Genomic DNA, 17,246 nt, shown 5'->3' on the forward strand with positions numbered 1-17,246 from the left:
CATAGAGGGGGGGGTGCTGTGGTTTCTATGCTTTCCCCCCGTAACATCAAAGCTCGATTGATGGTACTTAAAGAGCTGTGTTTGATTATACAGGATAGGAAACACACATAAACACTTGGTGCGTACAAAAGAACACTCATACACATGTACTGTACACACACTGCAACATGCACAGAAAATCATGCAACATACTGTAATCAGCTGTCAGTGCATAAAGGAATTTCACCAAGGGGCAGAGGTACTACATTTCTGAGTAGGAAGACATTAGCAGTATGTTTACACTTAAATAAATAAGGCTCCTTTAAATACCTTATATGAGTCCCTGAAAAATATACAGTGTGTGTGTTTGTTTGTGTAATTTATAGACCAGCAGATGTGTCTTGGTATGTTAGCTCCAAATTTAGATCATCATTTTTACTCCATTGATAGAGAGCAAAATTTGAGTGAGAGTAAGTTTCTCTGGTCAGAGTCCCTCTTGAGTCATCCAATAGCAGTTCAGCATGTCATGTCTGCCAAGAATTAAGCAGTGATTTCTACATCTGTAAGGGATTACGTGGTCAATAATATCTCAGTCCCTCCAACCCTTCTGAGTTTTTCTTCACCTTCTTTTTATTTTTTAGCTCAAACATTATTCTTCTATCTCCTTATTCTGTTCATCCTCTGTCTGCTTCTGGTTCATCTCTAAACCTGTTCCTGATTTTAGGTGGTGACAGCTGTCCAATACAAGTAGTATTTTTGCTGGTTTTCTTTTTGTGGTTATCCATTTGACTTGGATAAAACAGTATTTGGAAATTCTTTTTCACAGATTTTGGTGCCAACCTGAAAAGCATCTCAAGGTCTTTTTCACTTAATTCCCTTTTCCCTACGTGCTGTTTTGAGCTGCACCAATTCAGTAAACTCCACCCAACTGGTACCAAATGCATGTTAAAACAAATGCCAAGAACTGTTTCCACGTACAATCAGACCCAGGTGTGTGTTATTTTTGTCATTTCTCCATGCTTCTCTCCTTTCTTTATTATCTGTTCAAAAAGAAATGGCACAGATCAAATCACAGTTCTGTCAACATCCATTTTCCACTGAATTCACAAGAACACACACACACACACACACATACACACAGACTTACTGTACACACAGGGTGGCGTCTCATTCCTGTGGCTGATGAGAGCAGGCATGATGGGAGTGAGGCATGTAATGTGATTTATAGAGCTGGACTCACTTTTCAAATTCAATCAGGAACTTTGATTACTGATGAAAATTTGAGACAGGAAATCGCTTTGATAGCAAACTAAAACCTCATGAGACAGAAGAGCACTGATGTGTGCATGTGTGTGCGGACTGGGAAACACTGAGCCCATCTGAACTCGGCCATATATTTGATTAGCGAGGACACACGCAATGCAATCAAGAGCGACAAAGCAGGAACTCCAGGAAAATTTAACCAGTGTCTGATGAAATCTTTCCTCTGGTTCAGATGTTATCTACTTTTCACTCTTTTTGTCTCCATTTTTGATACTTACACCACTCACACACTCACTGACACAAGCATCAATTTTGGTCTCAAAAGGATTATGAACCCACAAACATTCACACATCTGTGGACACACACACACACACAAGTAAACAAGCTGACCCTGCAGAGGTCACGGTGGATCTATGGCTGTTTGGTCTCTTGTGTTATTTTAATGTCTGCTGTTGCACATGAGGGGACACTCAAACCCACAACTGACAGCATGACAGAGGGGCCCAATTACCATTCCCATGGGAACTTGTGTGTGTGTGTGTGTGTGTCAGGGAGGGAGAGAGAGTACAGAGAGGAGGAACATAAAGGAAGGCAAATATAGTGTCTATATGGAGAGAGCGAGAGACAGGGTGCTTGTGCATGTATGTGATACAAACATGACAGGCTCATCAGTCACCAATGGCCTTTTAAAGTGCTCTCCATAGGGACACCTGACCTTTTCACATGATGCCAATAGCAGCTGTATGATGAATCAATCGCCTTAGCCTTTGGCTCCCAGTAGCCTCCATGTTATCCAGAGTAAATACGTGAGATGACATTCTCCCTGTTGAGACACCTGGAGACAAAAGCTCAAACATGGATTGGCCTTTAATAGTGAAAGAAAACCCAGTGTTGATAGCAGTGAGACAGAACAAGGCGATGGACCTCTAAGAGAGGGGCTGCATGTGGAGAAAACTTTTGGATGTGGATGGATAGATGGATGGAGGTGAGGGAAATTAGAAAGCTATGAGAAGAGGGAAAAGCGAGGAGAGGGGAGATAATGGGGTAGTTGAGATCAGAGAACTAGCCACAACCTTTATGCCTGTCTGCACAGGATGGATAGGTAGGGGAAGGATCGGAGAAAAAAAATGGGCATGCACAAGGCTAGCAGAAAGATTAAGAGGAGGGCAGGAGGAGGAGATACTGTTGGTACTGAGGAAATGGAGAACAGGCCCTGAATTTTTTGTCTAGCCGTGTGTGTGTGTGTGTGTGTGTGTGTGTGTGTGTGTGTGTGTGTGTGTGTTGGCGCGAGCGCAAAAGAGAGAGACACAGGGAGCGAGCGATAGGGGAATATGGAGCCTAATATGATGGGCTAAATGAGGTGTAATGGCGGTAACATAGAGTGACAGCAACTGGGCCAGTGCATTATGGGGTTAACCAAGGCCAGGAGTTGCTGACCTTCCCCCTCCCCTGAGACAGAATTATCTCTCAGTAAGGGACACCCACACCACACAAACACACACACTGATAATGAAGATGTGGTTGCAAGGCGGCCATATTTTGCCATTCAAGAATGTTATGATGGGAATTTCACAACCGCTATCACCATTCAGAGCTGGGGACAAATGAGGCTACCCTTGAATTTCCCAGTCATGCACTGCATGACTGGTCAGGCGCTCACCAAAACAAAATGTGATACCTTCAGGCTTTGTAACACAGCAAAAAAATAATTGAGGCCTTTATATTACTTTCCTGTAAAGGCCCTTTGAATTTTATACAGTCATATTCTGTAAGTCCCAGTGTAATTGTACTGTGGAATTGTGCAAGTAAATTGGTGTGTGTGTTGGAGGGGGTGGTAGGGTGGGGGGTGGAAAGAGAATGTGTGAAAGAAAAAGACACAGCAGGCTTCAGGTGAGAAATTAGAAATATTAGCATATTTATTACAGCAACATGAAAGACATTAGAATGCCTACACCCTTTACAACAAGCAACGCAGAGGAAACTGGCATGGGGGCAAATAAGCATTGTATGGTGGCCAAAGAAAGAGAGAGAGAGAGAGAGGAGAGAAAGACGGAGAGATGAAAGTCTCGAATGAGAATCACTCATGAACATTCACAATACAGACCTGGTGGGGAATGAAGGACAAACACTGTGTTTGAGATCAAGCAAACCAACCCACATAGCTAACTTTGATAGAGTGAATAGTGACAAAAAACCTGGGATTTTGAGGGCTGGAATTGAAGTGGGGGTATGACTTCCAAACTCTTAAAATTTCTTAAGTGGGAGTGTTGAACAAGCTTGTAAAAAACCTTAGCAATGTACCCATATTTTTTGGGCGATATTTAATCTTGTGCATATTAACCAAATTATGCAACCGAATATATCATTGTAAGCCAATCACATCCATGATCTGCATTTCATTTTGATCAGTGAATATCTTATTACTCAAATAAATAATAACAGTACTGTCAATTTCCCCATTAACTTTTACGGGGTCATCAGGTTTAAGAATTATTATTATACTTTCAGAACAAAATGACTTTCTTCTACCTATACCAATCAAAGTGAAGGTGCAACTGGAGGGGAGGTCTCTGGGATATTACAAAACCAGGGTGTTGATGTGAGGTCATCTTAAGAACACAGATAAATACTACCTGTACATACACTTTACTCCTAATATCGCCTCTATAGGGCAACAGAAAAGAACGATAGCTCAGAAAATAAGGCATCTAAAAGGCCAGCGGTCAAGGGTAGTCCGCTAGAGTGAAATCATAGAGTTAGTGAGAGTAGAATGTACTCACACTTTCAGGTTCTCTGAAAGTGTCAAATATTTTTTTGTATTTGGCATATTTGACAATACAGCAAAGTGGTTTGGCAAGAAGAAATGTATCTCTAAGTCATGTTTGTTTAGCTGTACATGTACTTGTATGCCTTCTGTGTATTGAAACATTTTTGTCATTATTTTACCATTGCTAAAACAATAAGACAAAAAAAAGTAAAAAGGCTTATTATGCTGCCTTCTAGTGCAGTGGTTCTCAAAGTGGGGTCCGGGGACCCTCAGGGGTGACGTGAAAAAGTTTGAGAACCACTGTTCTAGTGGTTTAAAGGTTCACTCTCCTGCCCCCAGTCCCGTCCCAAATGACAGTTCACTAAGGCCCAACCTCAGTTATTATTGCTACGTCTGTCAAGTTTTCTGTTCACTCATGGCATATATTACAGTTAACAATAAGAGTGGAAGATTTTCCTGTCGAAACAACACTGAGTCCTTGATTTCTGATAGAGGTAGACCAAAGCTAGCCAGTCACCGTCAATTTTGCCAGCTTTTTTACTGGCACTGTAGCTAGCTAGCTAGCTAAGCCATTTCAGCTAATATTAGTGCCATGAGTAGGTTGAAAACAACGTCTCAGGCTGACTTTTGTTTTCAGCTGACTTTTTTTAAAAAAAAAAAAGAAAAGCATGACTTTTAGGATTAGGACTAATTGATGTGTTTGGAAAAAGTAGTGTTTGGCAGATTGCCTTAGAGCAGACAAACACTATTAAATTAATTCCGTAAACTTTTACTCTTCTTATTTTTGGTTTTCAAAAGGCAAAAAAGGCAAAAAAAAAAAAAAAAAAAGTATCCATCTGACAGCACGTGGAGAAATCCAAAGCTAGTGCCTAGTTATGGTTGCTAAGCTATGATTGGGCAATTGCTGTTTGGGAGAGGGATTTAGCGAACTGTCAATTTGTGATGTTAGTTGATAGAAATTTGACCTGAGGACTTCTCTTACTTCACCCACCCTCCTTACTAACTTCCCTCACTCCAACAATCAGGTTTAAAAGTTGTGTTAGTGTTTGTATGACTTTTTACAGTGGATATGCAAATTAAGCCAGTGTATCAATAAGGAAAGTCCATTCTACTCATTCTAACTCTATGGTAGAAACTGCAGTCACTGTCACCCATCTATCAAAGCTGAAGCTTTGCAACCATGCTACATTCCTTTGTTCAGACCAACGAATCACCTCCCTTCACTTTTATGACCCGCCCCTGAACGAGTACTCAGAAATCTCTTTTTCACAATAAAAGTACATCATAGTCATCATCATCATTATCATTACAAACATTCTAACATTGGAAATCAACACTGTACATATTTTACACTATGATACAATCATATATACTGTACTTTATGCCACTGTTGGTCCTATAGAGTACCACATATATTAAAACTGGGTTTGGGAATACACTAAAAGCAGGTTCAGTGCCATTAATGCAGTGCACGCAAAGAGGGTCCCATCATATCTAACCTTGTAATTAATGTGATAAGTAGCAGTTTCCATCTGATAAAGATAAACCAACAAACCAGTTTATTTGTTTTTTTGCTGTAAACATTGTTTCATAAATTTATCTTATGGGTGTTGCTTTGAAATGCGGGATGCTTGAAATAGGTTGACGTGACTGATAACAAGAAAGTGAGACAGTACAAGACACATAAATCATCTTTTTTTTTTAAAGTAAAATTTACCCTCATAGTGGCACAGCTGTAAAAATCAACACTGCGTATATATTTAATCTTTCTAGAAAAAAAAAGTCCATTCCAATAATCCTTTTCATCAAGCAGACTATTTGGACAAAACACTGTAATTACTGTGACTGACCTTGTGTAACCATCAAGTCATGGGGACTGATGAAAGGAAATAGTATAGTAAGAATGGTGGTATATTGCCCAGATGAACATTTCATGGTTACTGTACATGGCACAACACTGGAAAAACAATTACACGTTCTTAACAGTGTCAACTCTATCATGACCTTTGCATCACCTTTGCCCTCCACAAAACACTATAACGTTCTTAACACACCTGAAACATGGGAAGGCAAACTCTTGGGCTGAAATATTCCCAACAACATCATTCTGCAACAGCTGAAAAGATAATGTTGTTTGAAATAGACAGTCAGTTATGGAAGAGTAAAAATGTCTCTGTGCTAACTGCACCTTAAGCAGTTTCTGCTGTTTCTTTGCACTCAGTTACATCATAAGTGCAAGCAAACTAGCAAATGTGCACTGGGTCTAGTTGCTATGGAAGTGTGTCTGAGAGCAGTCGCTAGGGAAGCCCTTGTCCTGGTCAACAATTTTAAACAAATCATACTTCCATCCTACATGAGCTAGCAAAATCTATATCCTTCTCTATTTCTAAAGGTCCAGTTTTTCTGTTCCCCTCACCCCACACATTCATGTCATTCAGAATCTCAGCTCTTTCATTGGCTTCCTGTAAACACAGAGCAATGGAAGGGGCCATACATGTACTAGGTAATAACTCCTATTACGGTTGAGCAATATAAACCTCACCACCAATACAAACATTAGGTCCATCTCTACGGTTGTGGGACACACAGCCCCTATAAACATATATCTACACATATACATATCTTCTGATCCTTTTCAAACTCTTCAAGGTGAAAACTCAAAACAGAAGCAAGAAGACAGTAAAAACCAACTGTACACCTCACAGACAGTGATAATTATATTCTAATTTGTTTTTTGTCATTCTTTTGTTAAAAATCTCTTTTCTTTTGTTGAGCTGATATTATGTGAAATGGTCGGGGATGCTCTAGATGTGGCCTTGTTGCTGGACATGTGTCTCTCTGTTGCTCCATAATGGTGGTTGTGCTGCTGGGACTCAGTGCTAAAGCCGGTAGTGCCCATCGAGGATGGGAAGAATGGTGAAACTGCGAGAAGGTGAAGGAGGCAAGCGTCCATGTTGTCTCCATCTCAGTGTGTCTCAAAATCAATGGAGGCCCGAGCACAGAGTATCCATTACAACTCCATTTCAGCGGGAAACTCTTCACAGGAGTATCCATTTTGGCTCTGTCTCACTGTGTGTTTGTGTGGAAACTGTTATACTTGAACGTGCGTCCCCTGGGTCTGCAGGCCCTGCGCACCGGATAAAATCTTCTTCTGGTGGCCGGCCAGAGAGACACCCATCTTAGCCAATTCACTACAAGGAAAACAGAAAAAATGCACATATAATATTATTTATTTATGAGAGAAAAGAAAAAAAATCTATATTGCCCTTCAAATACCAAGCAGCTGCTGAGGTTTCATGTCCTAGACCCTTGTGTGAATCCCATTCTTTAATTTCAAATGACACTCAAGTGGGATGTAATGCGTCTTTTACTGACAATCTTGACCTTTTGAGCGTTTCATTTAACATGGATGAGCGGTGAGACACCAGCCCTCTGTACCTGACACTGATGTAGAGGATTGAGTCCAAGCTGACATATCCAGCACTGGAAAAGTTCTCCTTATACTGGCCCATCTTGATGGCCTCCAACCACTCATCCACTGTGCTCACACTGAACTCTGGGGTGGACGGGTCCTCCCTGCTGGAATACAAAGCACACTCACAACTGTCATAACCCAGCGTCCTTGGCTGTGACAAAAACGGGAAAGGACACCGAGTGCCAATAAATACCAAGTAGTTTATTGCAGCAAAGTAAACAAACTGCAAAGTAATTTTAGGATGTGAGGTGTGTTAGTCAGTGGCATCAGTAGTGTTCATGTGGATGAGTGTGGATGGTGTGGAGCAGGGTGTTGTGTAAAAAGTAAAACAAAAGGCTAAGCAAAACAAAACGTGCAAACACTGGCAGGGAGGGAGAGAAAGACACGCAGGAAGCTGGACCTTTTATATCCTGCGGAGCACCGGGCCCAGGTGCTCCAAATCTGGTTGATAGCCTCCTGCAACCAGCTCTTGCGGCACCTCAAAACAGCAAAGATAGACACGGTAACTGACGGCACACACCAGCGGAGTAACTGACAGCACACCCCTGCAGTCAGGGCCGTCACACAACTCAATGAAGTTTTGGCCAATCAAACCGCGGAGCTGCTAAAACAGGAGAACACAGCAGCGATTTTACATTATCAAAGGCTTGCTGACATTCAGATGACCAAACAAATTTTGCCTTGGCCTTCAGCAGCTCAGTCAGAGGAAACACAACAGTGGACAAGTTCTTTCAAAAGCTCCTGTAATAGCCTACTAAGCCCCAAAAATGCTGGAGTTCTTTCTTTGTTGTAGGCTTCAGGTAATTATCAACTGCCAAAACCTTGGTCTGTACTGGAGCCATGCGGCCTTGCCCCACCACTCAGCCCAGAGATGTCACGTTGCCATAGCAAATTCACACTTTCATTAATTCATTCGCCAGATTAATGGCAAGCTGCGCCTCAGCCTGCCGTTCAAACAGCACATGGATCCGCTGAAGGTAAGAGTTCCATGTGTCATTACCAAGTCGTCCAGATAAACGGAACAGCCCTCCAAACCTGACACAACTCAATTCATCAGGCGCTGGAACGTTGCTGGAGTGTTTCTCAGGCCGAATGGCAACATCATATAAGAATAGAAGCTAGACGATGTAACAAACGCAGATATTTCCTGGGCGCACTCTGACAGAGGTACCTGCCAATATCCTTTAAGCAGATCAAATTTGCTTACAAATTTGGCAGACTCCACCTGATCAATACAGTCATCCATTCACAGCAGCACAAAGGAATCTAGTTTGGTGACAGCATTTACTTTTCTCAGGTCCGTACAAAACCTAGGCATCTTGTCCGGCTTCTGCACCAAAATGCAAGGGGAGGCCCAACTAGACGAGGATGGCACAGCAATGTTATTTTGAAGCATATAAGTGGCTTCAGAGTCTAGGTGCTTAAGCTTCTCCGCTGACATGCAATAAAAATGCTGTTTAATCAGCTGTGCATCTCCAACATCAATATCATGCTGTATCCCATCAATACGAGAAGGGGTGTTGCCAAATAACCAGGGATATTTCTGTACCAATTCAGACAGCTCACTACATTTGGACTCGGACAAGTACTACAACAGCTTTTCCAAGTTATAAAGTGACTCCGAATTTTTCAGATGACTATACAACAAACTGTCATCAGGCTCTGGCACTCCATCTCCTTCATGCGTCACAGACACTGAACTGACAACGAGAGTAGGGCGCACACTATCATTAACAGCTTTATCCAAATCAGTCACACGCTCGTAATACAGCTTCAACAGGTTTACGTGTAAGACTCACTTTGATTTTTTCCGTCCTCGTGTTGCAATTAAATAGTCCAGATCCGAAATCTTCTCAGCGACAGTGTATGGACCAGTGTACTTGGCCTGAAATGACAAGCCCAAGACCTGCATGAGAGCGAGAACCCGGTGTCCCGGACTAAACTCCTGGAGTTCTGCACGACAATCATATATCTTTTTCATCCTGTTTTGCGACACTTGCAACTTCTCCCTTGCCATACACCCAGCCACAAACAAACGATGTTTAAACCCGTTTACAAAATTGATTGCGTTATTAGGCGGCTCTGCATCCACCCAGTTATCCTTTAGCGCCACCAATGGCCCCCGCACAGTATGTCCAAATACCAGGTCGTTTGGACTAAAACTCGTACTCTCCTGCACAGTCTCCCGCGCAGCCAACATCAGCCACGGTAGCCTCTCTTCCCAGTCTCTATCCAGCTCAGTAAATTATGCCCGCAGGAGAGACCCCAGAGTCTGATGGAACCTTTCCAAAGTGCCCTGGCTTTGCACATGATAAGCCGATGACTGATTATACTTTACACGCAAAGGCTTTAACACTTGTCCAAACATGTGATGAAAAACCTGTTCTTAAAACCTTCAGGATGCCAAACACTGAAATAAACTGAGTCAACGCCTTTACCACTGCTTTAGTAGTTATTGACCTCAGTGGGTATGCGGCAGGATACCTGGTGCTTTGACACATGATTGTAAGAAGATACTTACAGCCAGAGTTCGAGCATGGAAAAGGACCCACACTGTCCACTATGAGATGCTGGAACGGCTCACTTACGGCAGGTATAGGCTGCAGTAGGCTTGATGCCCTGGTTCGGCTTCCCCGTTAGCTGGCACACATGACATGTTGTTATGTATGTAGCCACGCCCCTTTTTACGCACGGCCAAAAAAAAAAAAAAGACTTAAGATGTTACAATAAGTTTTCCTCACGCCAAAGTGTCCACCTTCATCATGGGCCACTTTTAGGAAGAGGGCGAAATTTAGCCGGCACCACCAACTGGAAAACAGCATCTCAGTCATCACCCAGAGCGACCCACTTCCTATACAACAACTCATTCTGTACAAAGTAGCCACTGGCCGCACTGTTTATCACAGCAGTAGACAAAATACGGTCCCATATTTCTTTTAGGGAGGAATCACTCTGCTGCTCCTGCACCAGCTCACTGTGTGACACCGACAGTGGCAAATCAGACAGAGATGGAACCTCCAAATCAACGTCACCACACCTCCTGTCGGGTAACCCCTCTGGCTTAAACCTCCCCATTGAGCGTGTGACCACACAGGCTGGAAATACTCGCTAGAACCGGCGTCATCTAGACAGAGTGTGTCAGCCCAAAATAAAGTGAACCCCTTCAATGGGCAATGCTGGCTGCACCCCCTGGTTAAACCCATCCCCCTCAGTTTCTGCTGATAAAGACAACACAGAGTCCACTATGTACGAGTCATATGCACCTGTATCCCTCAGGATTTTTATCGGGATTTTAGCATCGCTTCCCACTAGTGACACAAACCCATCTCTAATGAAAGGAGCATACGCAGCCAAAACATCAGGCTCACAACCAATAGAGGAAGGCACCTCCGAGACACAACCAGAACCAACAGGTAAATAAGGTTTACTCCCTTATTTCTTGTCTGTAACACAGGACACTCAGCCCTCCAATGCCTTATCTCAGTAGTTGCAGCTTTTACTCTTATCCAAGGTGCCCCATGACTTATGGTCAAACTTAAACGAACCAGCTTTCCCTGGCTGCGTCTGGTTGAATGAAGCTACACCAGAACTAGTCCCTCTCCATCCAGAATCACACGCAGCCGTGCGCTCCCTAAAACTGCTTTTATGGAGCAGCACATACTCATCTGCTGACACAGCAGCCTCAGCAGCAGTGGTGACCTTTTTCTTGTAATGTAGGTTGCGATACGGCCTGGATGCCTATTTTTAAACTGCTCTTAAATAACCAAATCACATAAGTCATCAAAAGTAGCAACCTTGAATGCAGTCAACCAGCGTTTAAAATGGTTAGTCAGATCTCTAGCAAATTCAACATATGTTTGACCACTTCTCTTCTACCAAGACCTGAACTGCTGGCGATATGTCTCTGGCACAAGCTTATAGGCCTTAAGCACAGCAGACATTACTTTTTGCTAGCTAGAGCTATCTTCTAGGCTCAAGGATGCATAAGCTTTGTGCGCCTTTCCAGTGAGAACACATTGGAGAATTAAAGTGCAGTCCGCATCAGGCCAGCTTCTCGTCTTAGCAACACACTAAAACATCACAAAAAAAGCATATGGGTCCCTGTGGCAACAAACGCAAATTATTAATATCAAAGGGATGCACACCAGACCTAGGCGCTTATCCGCCTTGATCCTCACTGGACCACTTGCTGTCTTAACCCGGAATGAGATGTCCCTCCAGCTCTAACCTTGCTCTCTCTGTCTGCTGTCGAATCATCTCCACCTCAATTTGATTTTTAACTTCCAACTCTTGTTTACGTTTCTCATGCTCCATTTAGATCAGGAGAAGCTCTTTTTGTTGCTCAAAATTCAGCCCCTGCGTCTGAACAGGTATAGAGGTGACAACTAGAGAAAGCACCTCTGGGTCTGCCGTCATAACCCCCATTTCAACTAGTTTCGATTTCAAAGCCATTTTAATATTTTTTTTGAGGTGTATATCCCCCACCACCACTGAATGATGTTCAGCAATTTTAAGCAACTGCTCTTTTGTGCACCTCTCCAAAGCCTCCTCGGATGGAGTAGCAATGAAGCCTCACTCTAAGCCATTTCAACTCCAGATTCTCCCGATTGCAACCACCCAATTTTATGCTGACACAGGCCTAGCAAGATGCATCAAAGTCTTCCTGTGTGCAAAGAGGCTTACGCCCCAGCCAGTTTGGAGTTTCCCCGCTATCTGAATACCCAGTCCCCCTACCTAAGCTCTCCCCTAGTCTTCATGCGGCTTCTTGGGTATTTATGCACTAAAGCCAAATGGGTCGGGGGGGGGGGGGACTAGCAAACTAGCAACCCTCCCGAAGCCACGGATGTGCTCCCAAGCAACGCTTCAATAATGGCCATTATGGCCACAACACTATCAAGACCGCCCAATGAACCCAAAAGAGGAACACAGCTACAGCCTACCAGGGAAAACTCTGCACCGCTTTATCAGTACCATGCACACGAGGACCGACACCTGTCATCCGGCCCACCTGTTAACAGCGCAAACCACAACTTGGTCCTAGCACTAAAACTCTCTGCCTGAGATAATAAAACAATCTACAAACTCATATTTCAAACCAAAGCCCTGCCCAAAACCTCCAAGCAGATCCTCCAGCTTACCCTGTTCAACCAGCCAAAATGCTCTGTGTCCTTTCCCTCAGTCACAACAAACACTTTAAAAAGAAGTGACGTCACGGCTCCGTTGCCATGACTCCCTGTGTTGTTGATACATCTCTGCCAATCAGAGAAGAGAGTCTGACACTTCCTGGTGGGTTTGCACCTAGGTGTGAAACTGCAAGGCATCAGTGGAAATGGAGTCTGTGAGTGGATTTCTTTGTTTCCAGGGAACAAAGGAACAGAGGCGGCCTTGTGGCCAGGCCTCAGAGCTTGCATGTAGGCCTTTCTGTGTGTGACATTATGGTGGAGGCCAAACAAAGGTTTGGTGCAGACTGGAGCATTTACAATAAAGTTATAGCAACTTCCTCTGTCATGGTGAAGCATCAAATCTCAACTGTGTGAGGATGAGAATTTTCTGCAGGGTGAGACATGTCTGTCTTGCTCACACCTGTGGCATCAAAATTATGCAAGTTTTGGGCCCATTCACTTGAATTTCAATTAGTAAATTGAAAAGTCTTAATGAGTTTGTATGTAAAACAAATTAATTTCCTGATTTTAATAAAGTCTATTTTTAGAAAAGGAAAGACTTTTAACCCACATGAGCTGGTCAAAGTTTGGTTTACATGTGTACTGTCAGGTGAGTAGAGACAATAAGTAACTGCAGCTGGACACAGGAAAATACTCATATATTTGAATGGAGAGTGTGAGCGAACCCCAGTGTTTCCCCTATATTCATTCATTCAGCAATGCCGCTGCTAAAATTTCAGACAATCATTAATATAAGCGAGCGACTCATGATTTTCACACGCACACTGTGCGAGCACAATAACACCCACAATACTGTGGATTTTTTTTAGTCATCCTCCCTCTCTTCGTTCTTGATCGGCGTGAAAGGTACAAGAGTAGCGTAGCTCCGTAAAGGAATAAGGCACTGTGATTGTGTGTGTGGGTATGTGTGTGTAAATGTGCGTGTGTAGTTGCGCGAGCGCAGAGGGTGAGTGGCAGAAACATGACGTGAACGCGAGTGGAGCAGAGGAAAAGTTTAGCAGTAAGTTGTCAATCTGACAGTAAATGTACAGTACAGGTTGTTTGTCAGTTAATAAATGCTGCAGCTCCTCAAGACAAAGAAAATACTCATCTATCAAAAGGGGTTAGCCCCGAAGTTAGCAACAACGCGTTAGCTTAACTTGACCAGGCTCACTTAAGGCGGACTGACTTTTAAGGTGGACCAGCAATTCTCATTTTAGTGTCAATCTCAGCCACTGTTAAACAGAGAACTGAGAAATGTCTGGCTGATGCCCCCCCCCCCCCCCAACACAGTCAACCTAGGGGAAACACTGAACCCACACCTTTTTGAACATTTACTGCTTCCACATAGTTTTAGATACAAACTTCATTTGAACTTAAAATGAGTCACAAGACTTTGACCTACAAATCTTGAATTTACATGTTTTTTCTATCTTTTACTGTTTTTGAGATTTTAAGAGTCTTTTGTTGCTCCTCCTGTGATTTTATAATGAGCACTGAGGGAGTGACATCACCAGGAGCAGTTGGAGAGAGGAATTTCAGAGTACTCTTCTTGTGCAATCTCCTCATAAATCCCATGACTTTGGCCAAATCTTACATTAAAAATCATATTCTTAGTAGGAAATTTCGTGACAGATCCATTGATACAGGGTTGAAAGTGGTCAGACTTATAGTTTAGACGCCAGAAGCCCCTGTTTGACACAAAGTCCATGCCTCCCCCATTTTTTTACATTGTAAGGGGTACATCTGATGTGTTGTGACACTGCAACTTTCAGGGCTTATAAAATCCAAACTGTTCGAGTTATTACAAAGTTTTTAACAACTTTTGTTCAGCACAGTGTCATAAGTCATGTATTTAAGTTTGAAGCCCTAAGAGGAGATAGCGTTTGTTCGGAGGCCAAAATTGAGGCAAAGTCTTATTGACAGGCTAATTGCAGACTTCCTGTTGGATTTAGGTCAGGGGTGTCAGTGTATGATTTGTAGGTCTTGATGAGACGAAAAATTGAGTTTTGGTTTGATCTCTCTACAACATTCCTATGGGCTGTGGCGGCCATTTTAGTTACATAGGTGGCGCTAGAGAGCACATCTTGGTACTTTGGGGGTTCATTTTTACATTTCATCAAATTTTTTACCATACCTGATGTGCGTGCCAAATTTGGTGAGTTTTTGAGCATGTTTAAGGGGTCAAATTTAGGGTTTAAATGGCGGAATAATAAAGAAAGAAAGAAGAAGAAAGAAACAAACACACGAAATACAATAGGGCTTCCGCCCTTTGGGCCCGGACCCTAACACAACACGCAACTAGTTACAGTCAGAGAGCTACCAAACACATGTAACAAATCCACACATATTCTAACTAGCCTGCGCAACATAAACGGGAACAAAATGGACAAGCCCCCATTTTGTCATAACCCAGCCCCCTAGGCCTTGACAAAAATGGGAAGGGACACCGAATGCCAATAAATACCAAATAGTTTATTGTAGCAAAGTAAACAAACTGCAAAGTAACTTCAGAACGTGAGGTGTGTTAGTCAGTGGCATCAGTAGTGTTCATGTGGATGAGTGTGGATGGTATGGAGCAGAGTGTTGTGTAAAAAGTAAAACGAGGCTAAGCAAAACAAATCGTGCGAACACTGGCAGGGAGGGAGAGAGACACGCAGGAAGCTGGACCTTTTATATCCTGTGGAGCACTGGGTCCAGGTGCTCCAAATCGGGTTGATAGCCTCCTGCAACCAGCTCCTGCGGCACCTCAAAACAGCAAAGATAGACACAACTGACGACACACACCAGCAGAGTAACTGACAGCACACCCCAGCAGCCAGGGCCGTCACACAACTCAATGAGGTTTTGGCCTGTTGAGTGGTTAGATAGCAGTTTTTGACTTGTGTGTAGGTCAATTATTTGTCCTTGGAACTGTTATTAAGTCCAAATCTTGTTAGGGCATTAATAAAAATAAAAACTGTCAACAGTACACTTTAGGAGCCAGTTAATGCTCATTCATGGTACTGGATCTGCATTTGGACAGAATAGCTTTAATTTTATAGCAACCACAGCATGACAGACTCCAATCCACTGTGAAAAGAAAAAATAAACCCTAAACTTTAGACCTACCCATTAGTGCCAAGTATGACTGATGATTCATCCCCTCGTTGCCCCCCACAGCACAAGCCCACATGGCTTTCCTTGCCGAACCCTTAGATTTGTGTCACCTTATATTTGCTTGCTAGCTATTGTTATAAATTATCTGTTTGTTTATTAATTTGCATACATAATCTTAGTAAACCCCTTGCATATGCAGGACTAATTCCATCTGCACTTACAAACAATGCAGTGTACGCTTCAGTTTAAGCCGTGCCATTGCCTATAAGACCCATGTAAAGACTCTTCTTTCTGGTCACGTTGTTTGCAGTATATAGGCCCTTGTTAGTAATGCTTTGGAGTGTCTTTTGTCTTTTCAGTTGTGATGGGATTTGTTTTTTTTTCTATTTAGAGTGTCTTCTTTCTGCTCTGAAAGGGGCTGAATGAATGCATTCTCTTGCACTCTTCGTTATCTGGTCTGGTTCTGAACTGCAGCTACATGCCTGAAGTGTAAAATGTAAATGTAAAAATAATGATATTCTATGGATGTGTGTATTGCAACTGGCAAGGCAAGAAGTCAAGACTAAATGTGAGACTATGTATATGCAAACTTACAACCCTATATTCATAACTTTGCATAGACCAAAAACAAAGATGTGATGTAACTGAAAGAAATGTAATTTTCTACATTTCACAATTTTCAATAGTGAATTTAAATCTAAAGCAGTGATTATGTCCTCAAAGCCCACACCATCCCATAATCTCCTCCAAATATCCAAACACTAAATGCATGTGTCAGTGAACATGTTGAATTCACAAATTCATTTATAGCTTTCTCCTACTGACCATACTGAGCTGTTGGCCAGCTCCCTGAGGCTGGCTGGGTTTCTGATGAGCTTGTCAAGGATTGTGACAATCTGTCCAAACTTTGGCCTTTCGCTGCGTCCCTTCTCCCAGCAATCCAACATGAGCTGGTGCAACACCACCGGACAATCCATCGGAGCAGGAAGACGGTAGCCCTCATCTATTGCTTTGATCACCTACAGGGAGACAGAGGCAAATATCAGGTTCTGTCAACAGTACAAGAGAGAGAAATAAAACTTTTAATAGTTATGAATTGAGCTGAAGATTGTGAAAAACAGAAGTGCAGCTTTAGATTTGCAGGCATTGTATCTGTGCCATATTTTATAGCATGCACCATACCTAACAGTATAACACTGCTTTAATGCTGCAACCTCAAGATTAACTTTTTTTTCCTCTTTTTATGGCATGAAGAATGATCTCATAATCCTTGCTGATACAGGATGAAGACTGACTGATGATGGTTAACACTGTAACTGAAACACTGTGCATGTGTGTGTGACTCACATCCTGGTTGGACATCTCCCAGTAGGGTCTCTCTCCATATGAAATCACCTCCCACATGACGATACCGTAACTCCACACATCACTAGCTGAGGTGAACTTCCTGTAGGCTATGGCCTCCGGAGCCGTCCATCTGATGGGGATCTTTCCTCCCTG

The 17,246-nt window shown here is 42.8% G+C and overlaps 1 protein-coding gene across 2 annotated transcripts in view; it reads right to left on the reverse strand.

Moving 5' to 3' along the window:
- Window positions 1–4,665: 4,665 nt before the first annotated feature.
- epha4b (eph receptor A4b) overlaps window positions 4,666–17,246 on the reverse strand; it is a 96,574-nt gene continuing 83,993 nt past the window's right edge. Inside the window, exons 16-19 of one of the 2 annotated variants that reach the window (XM_044367090.1) lie at window positions 17,094–17,243; window positions 16,572–16,765; window positions 7,449–7,589; window positions 4,666–7,201 (exon numbers count right to left, since the gene is read on the reverse strand). In XM_044367090.1, coding sequence (XP_044223025.1) covers window positions 7,102–7,201; window positions 7,449–7,589; window positions 16,572–16,765; window positions 17,094–17,243 — 585 coding nt within the window. In that variant the 3' untranslated portion in view covers window positions 4,666–7,101. The remainder of the gene's footprint in view (window positions 7,202–7,448; window positions 7,590–16,571; window positions 16,766–17,093; window positions 17,244–17,246) is intronic. The other variant, XM_044367091.1, reaches the window with a different exon arrangement.

This window comes from Thunnus albacares, chromosome 12 (genome assembly GCF_914725855.1).
Source record: "Thunnus albacares chromosome 12, fThuAlb1.1, whole genome shotgun sequence".
Classification (NCBI taxonomy): domain Eukaryota; kingdom Metazoa; phylum Chordata; class Actinopteri; order Scombriformes; family Scombridae; genus Thunnus; species Thunnus albacares.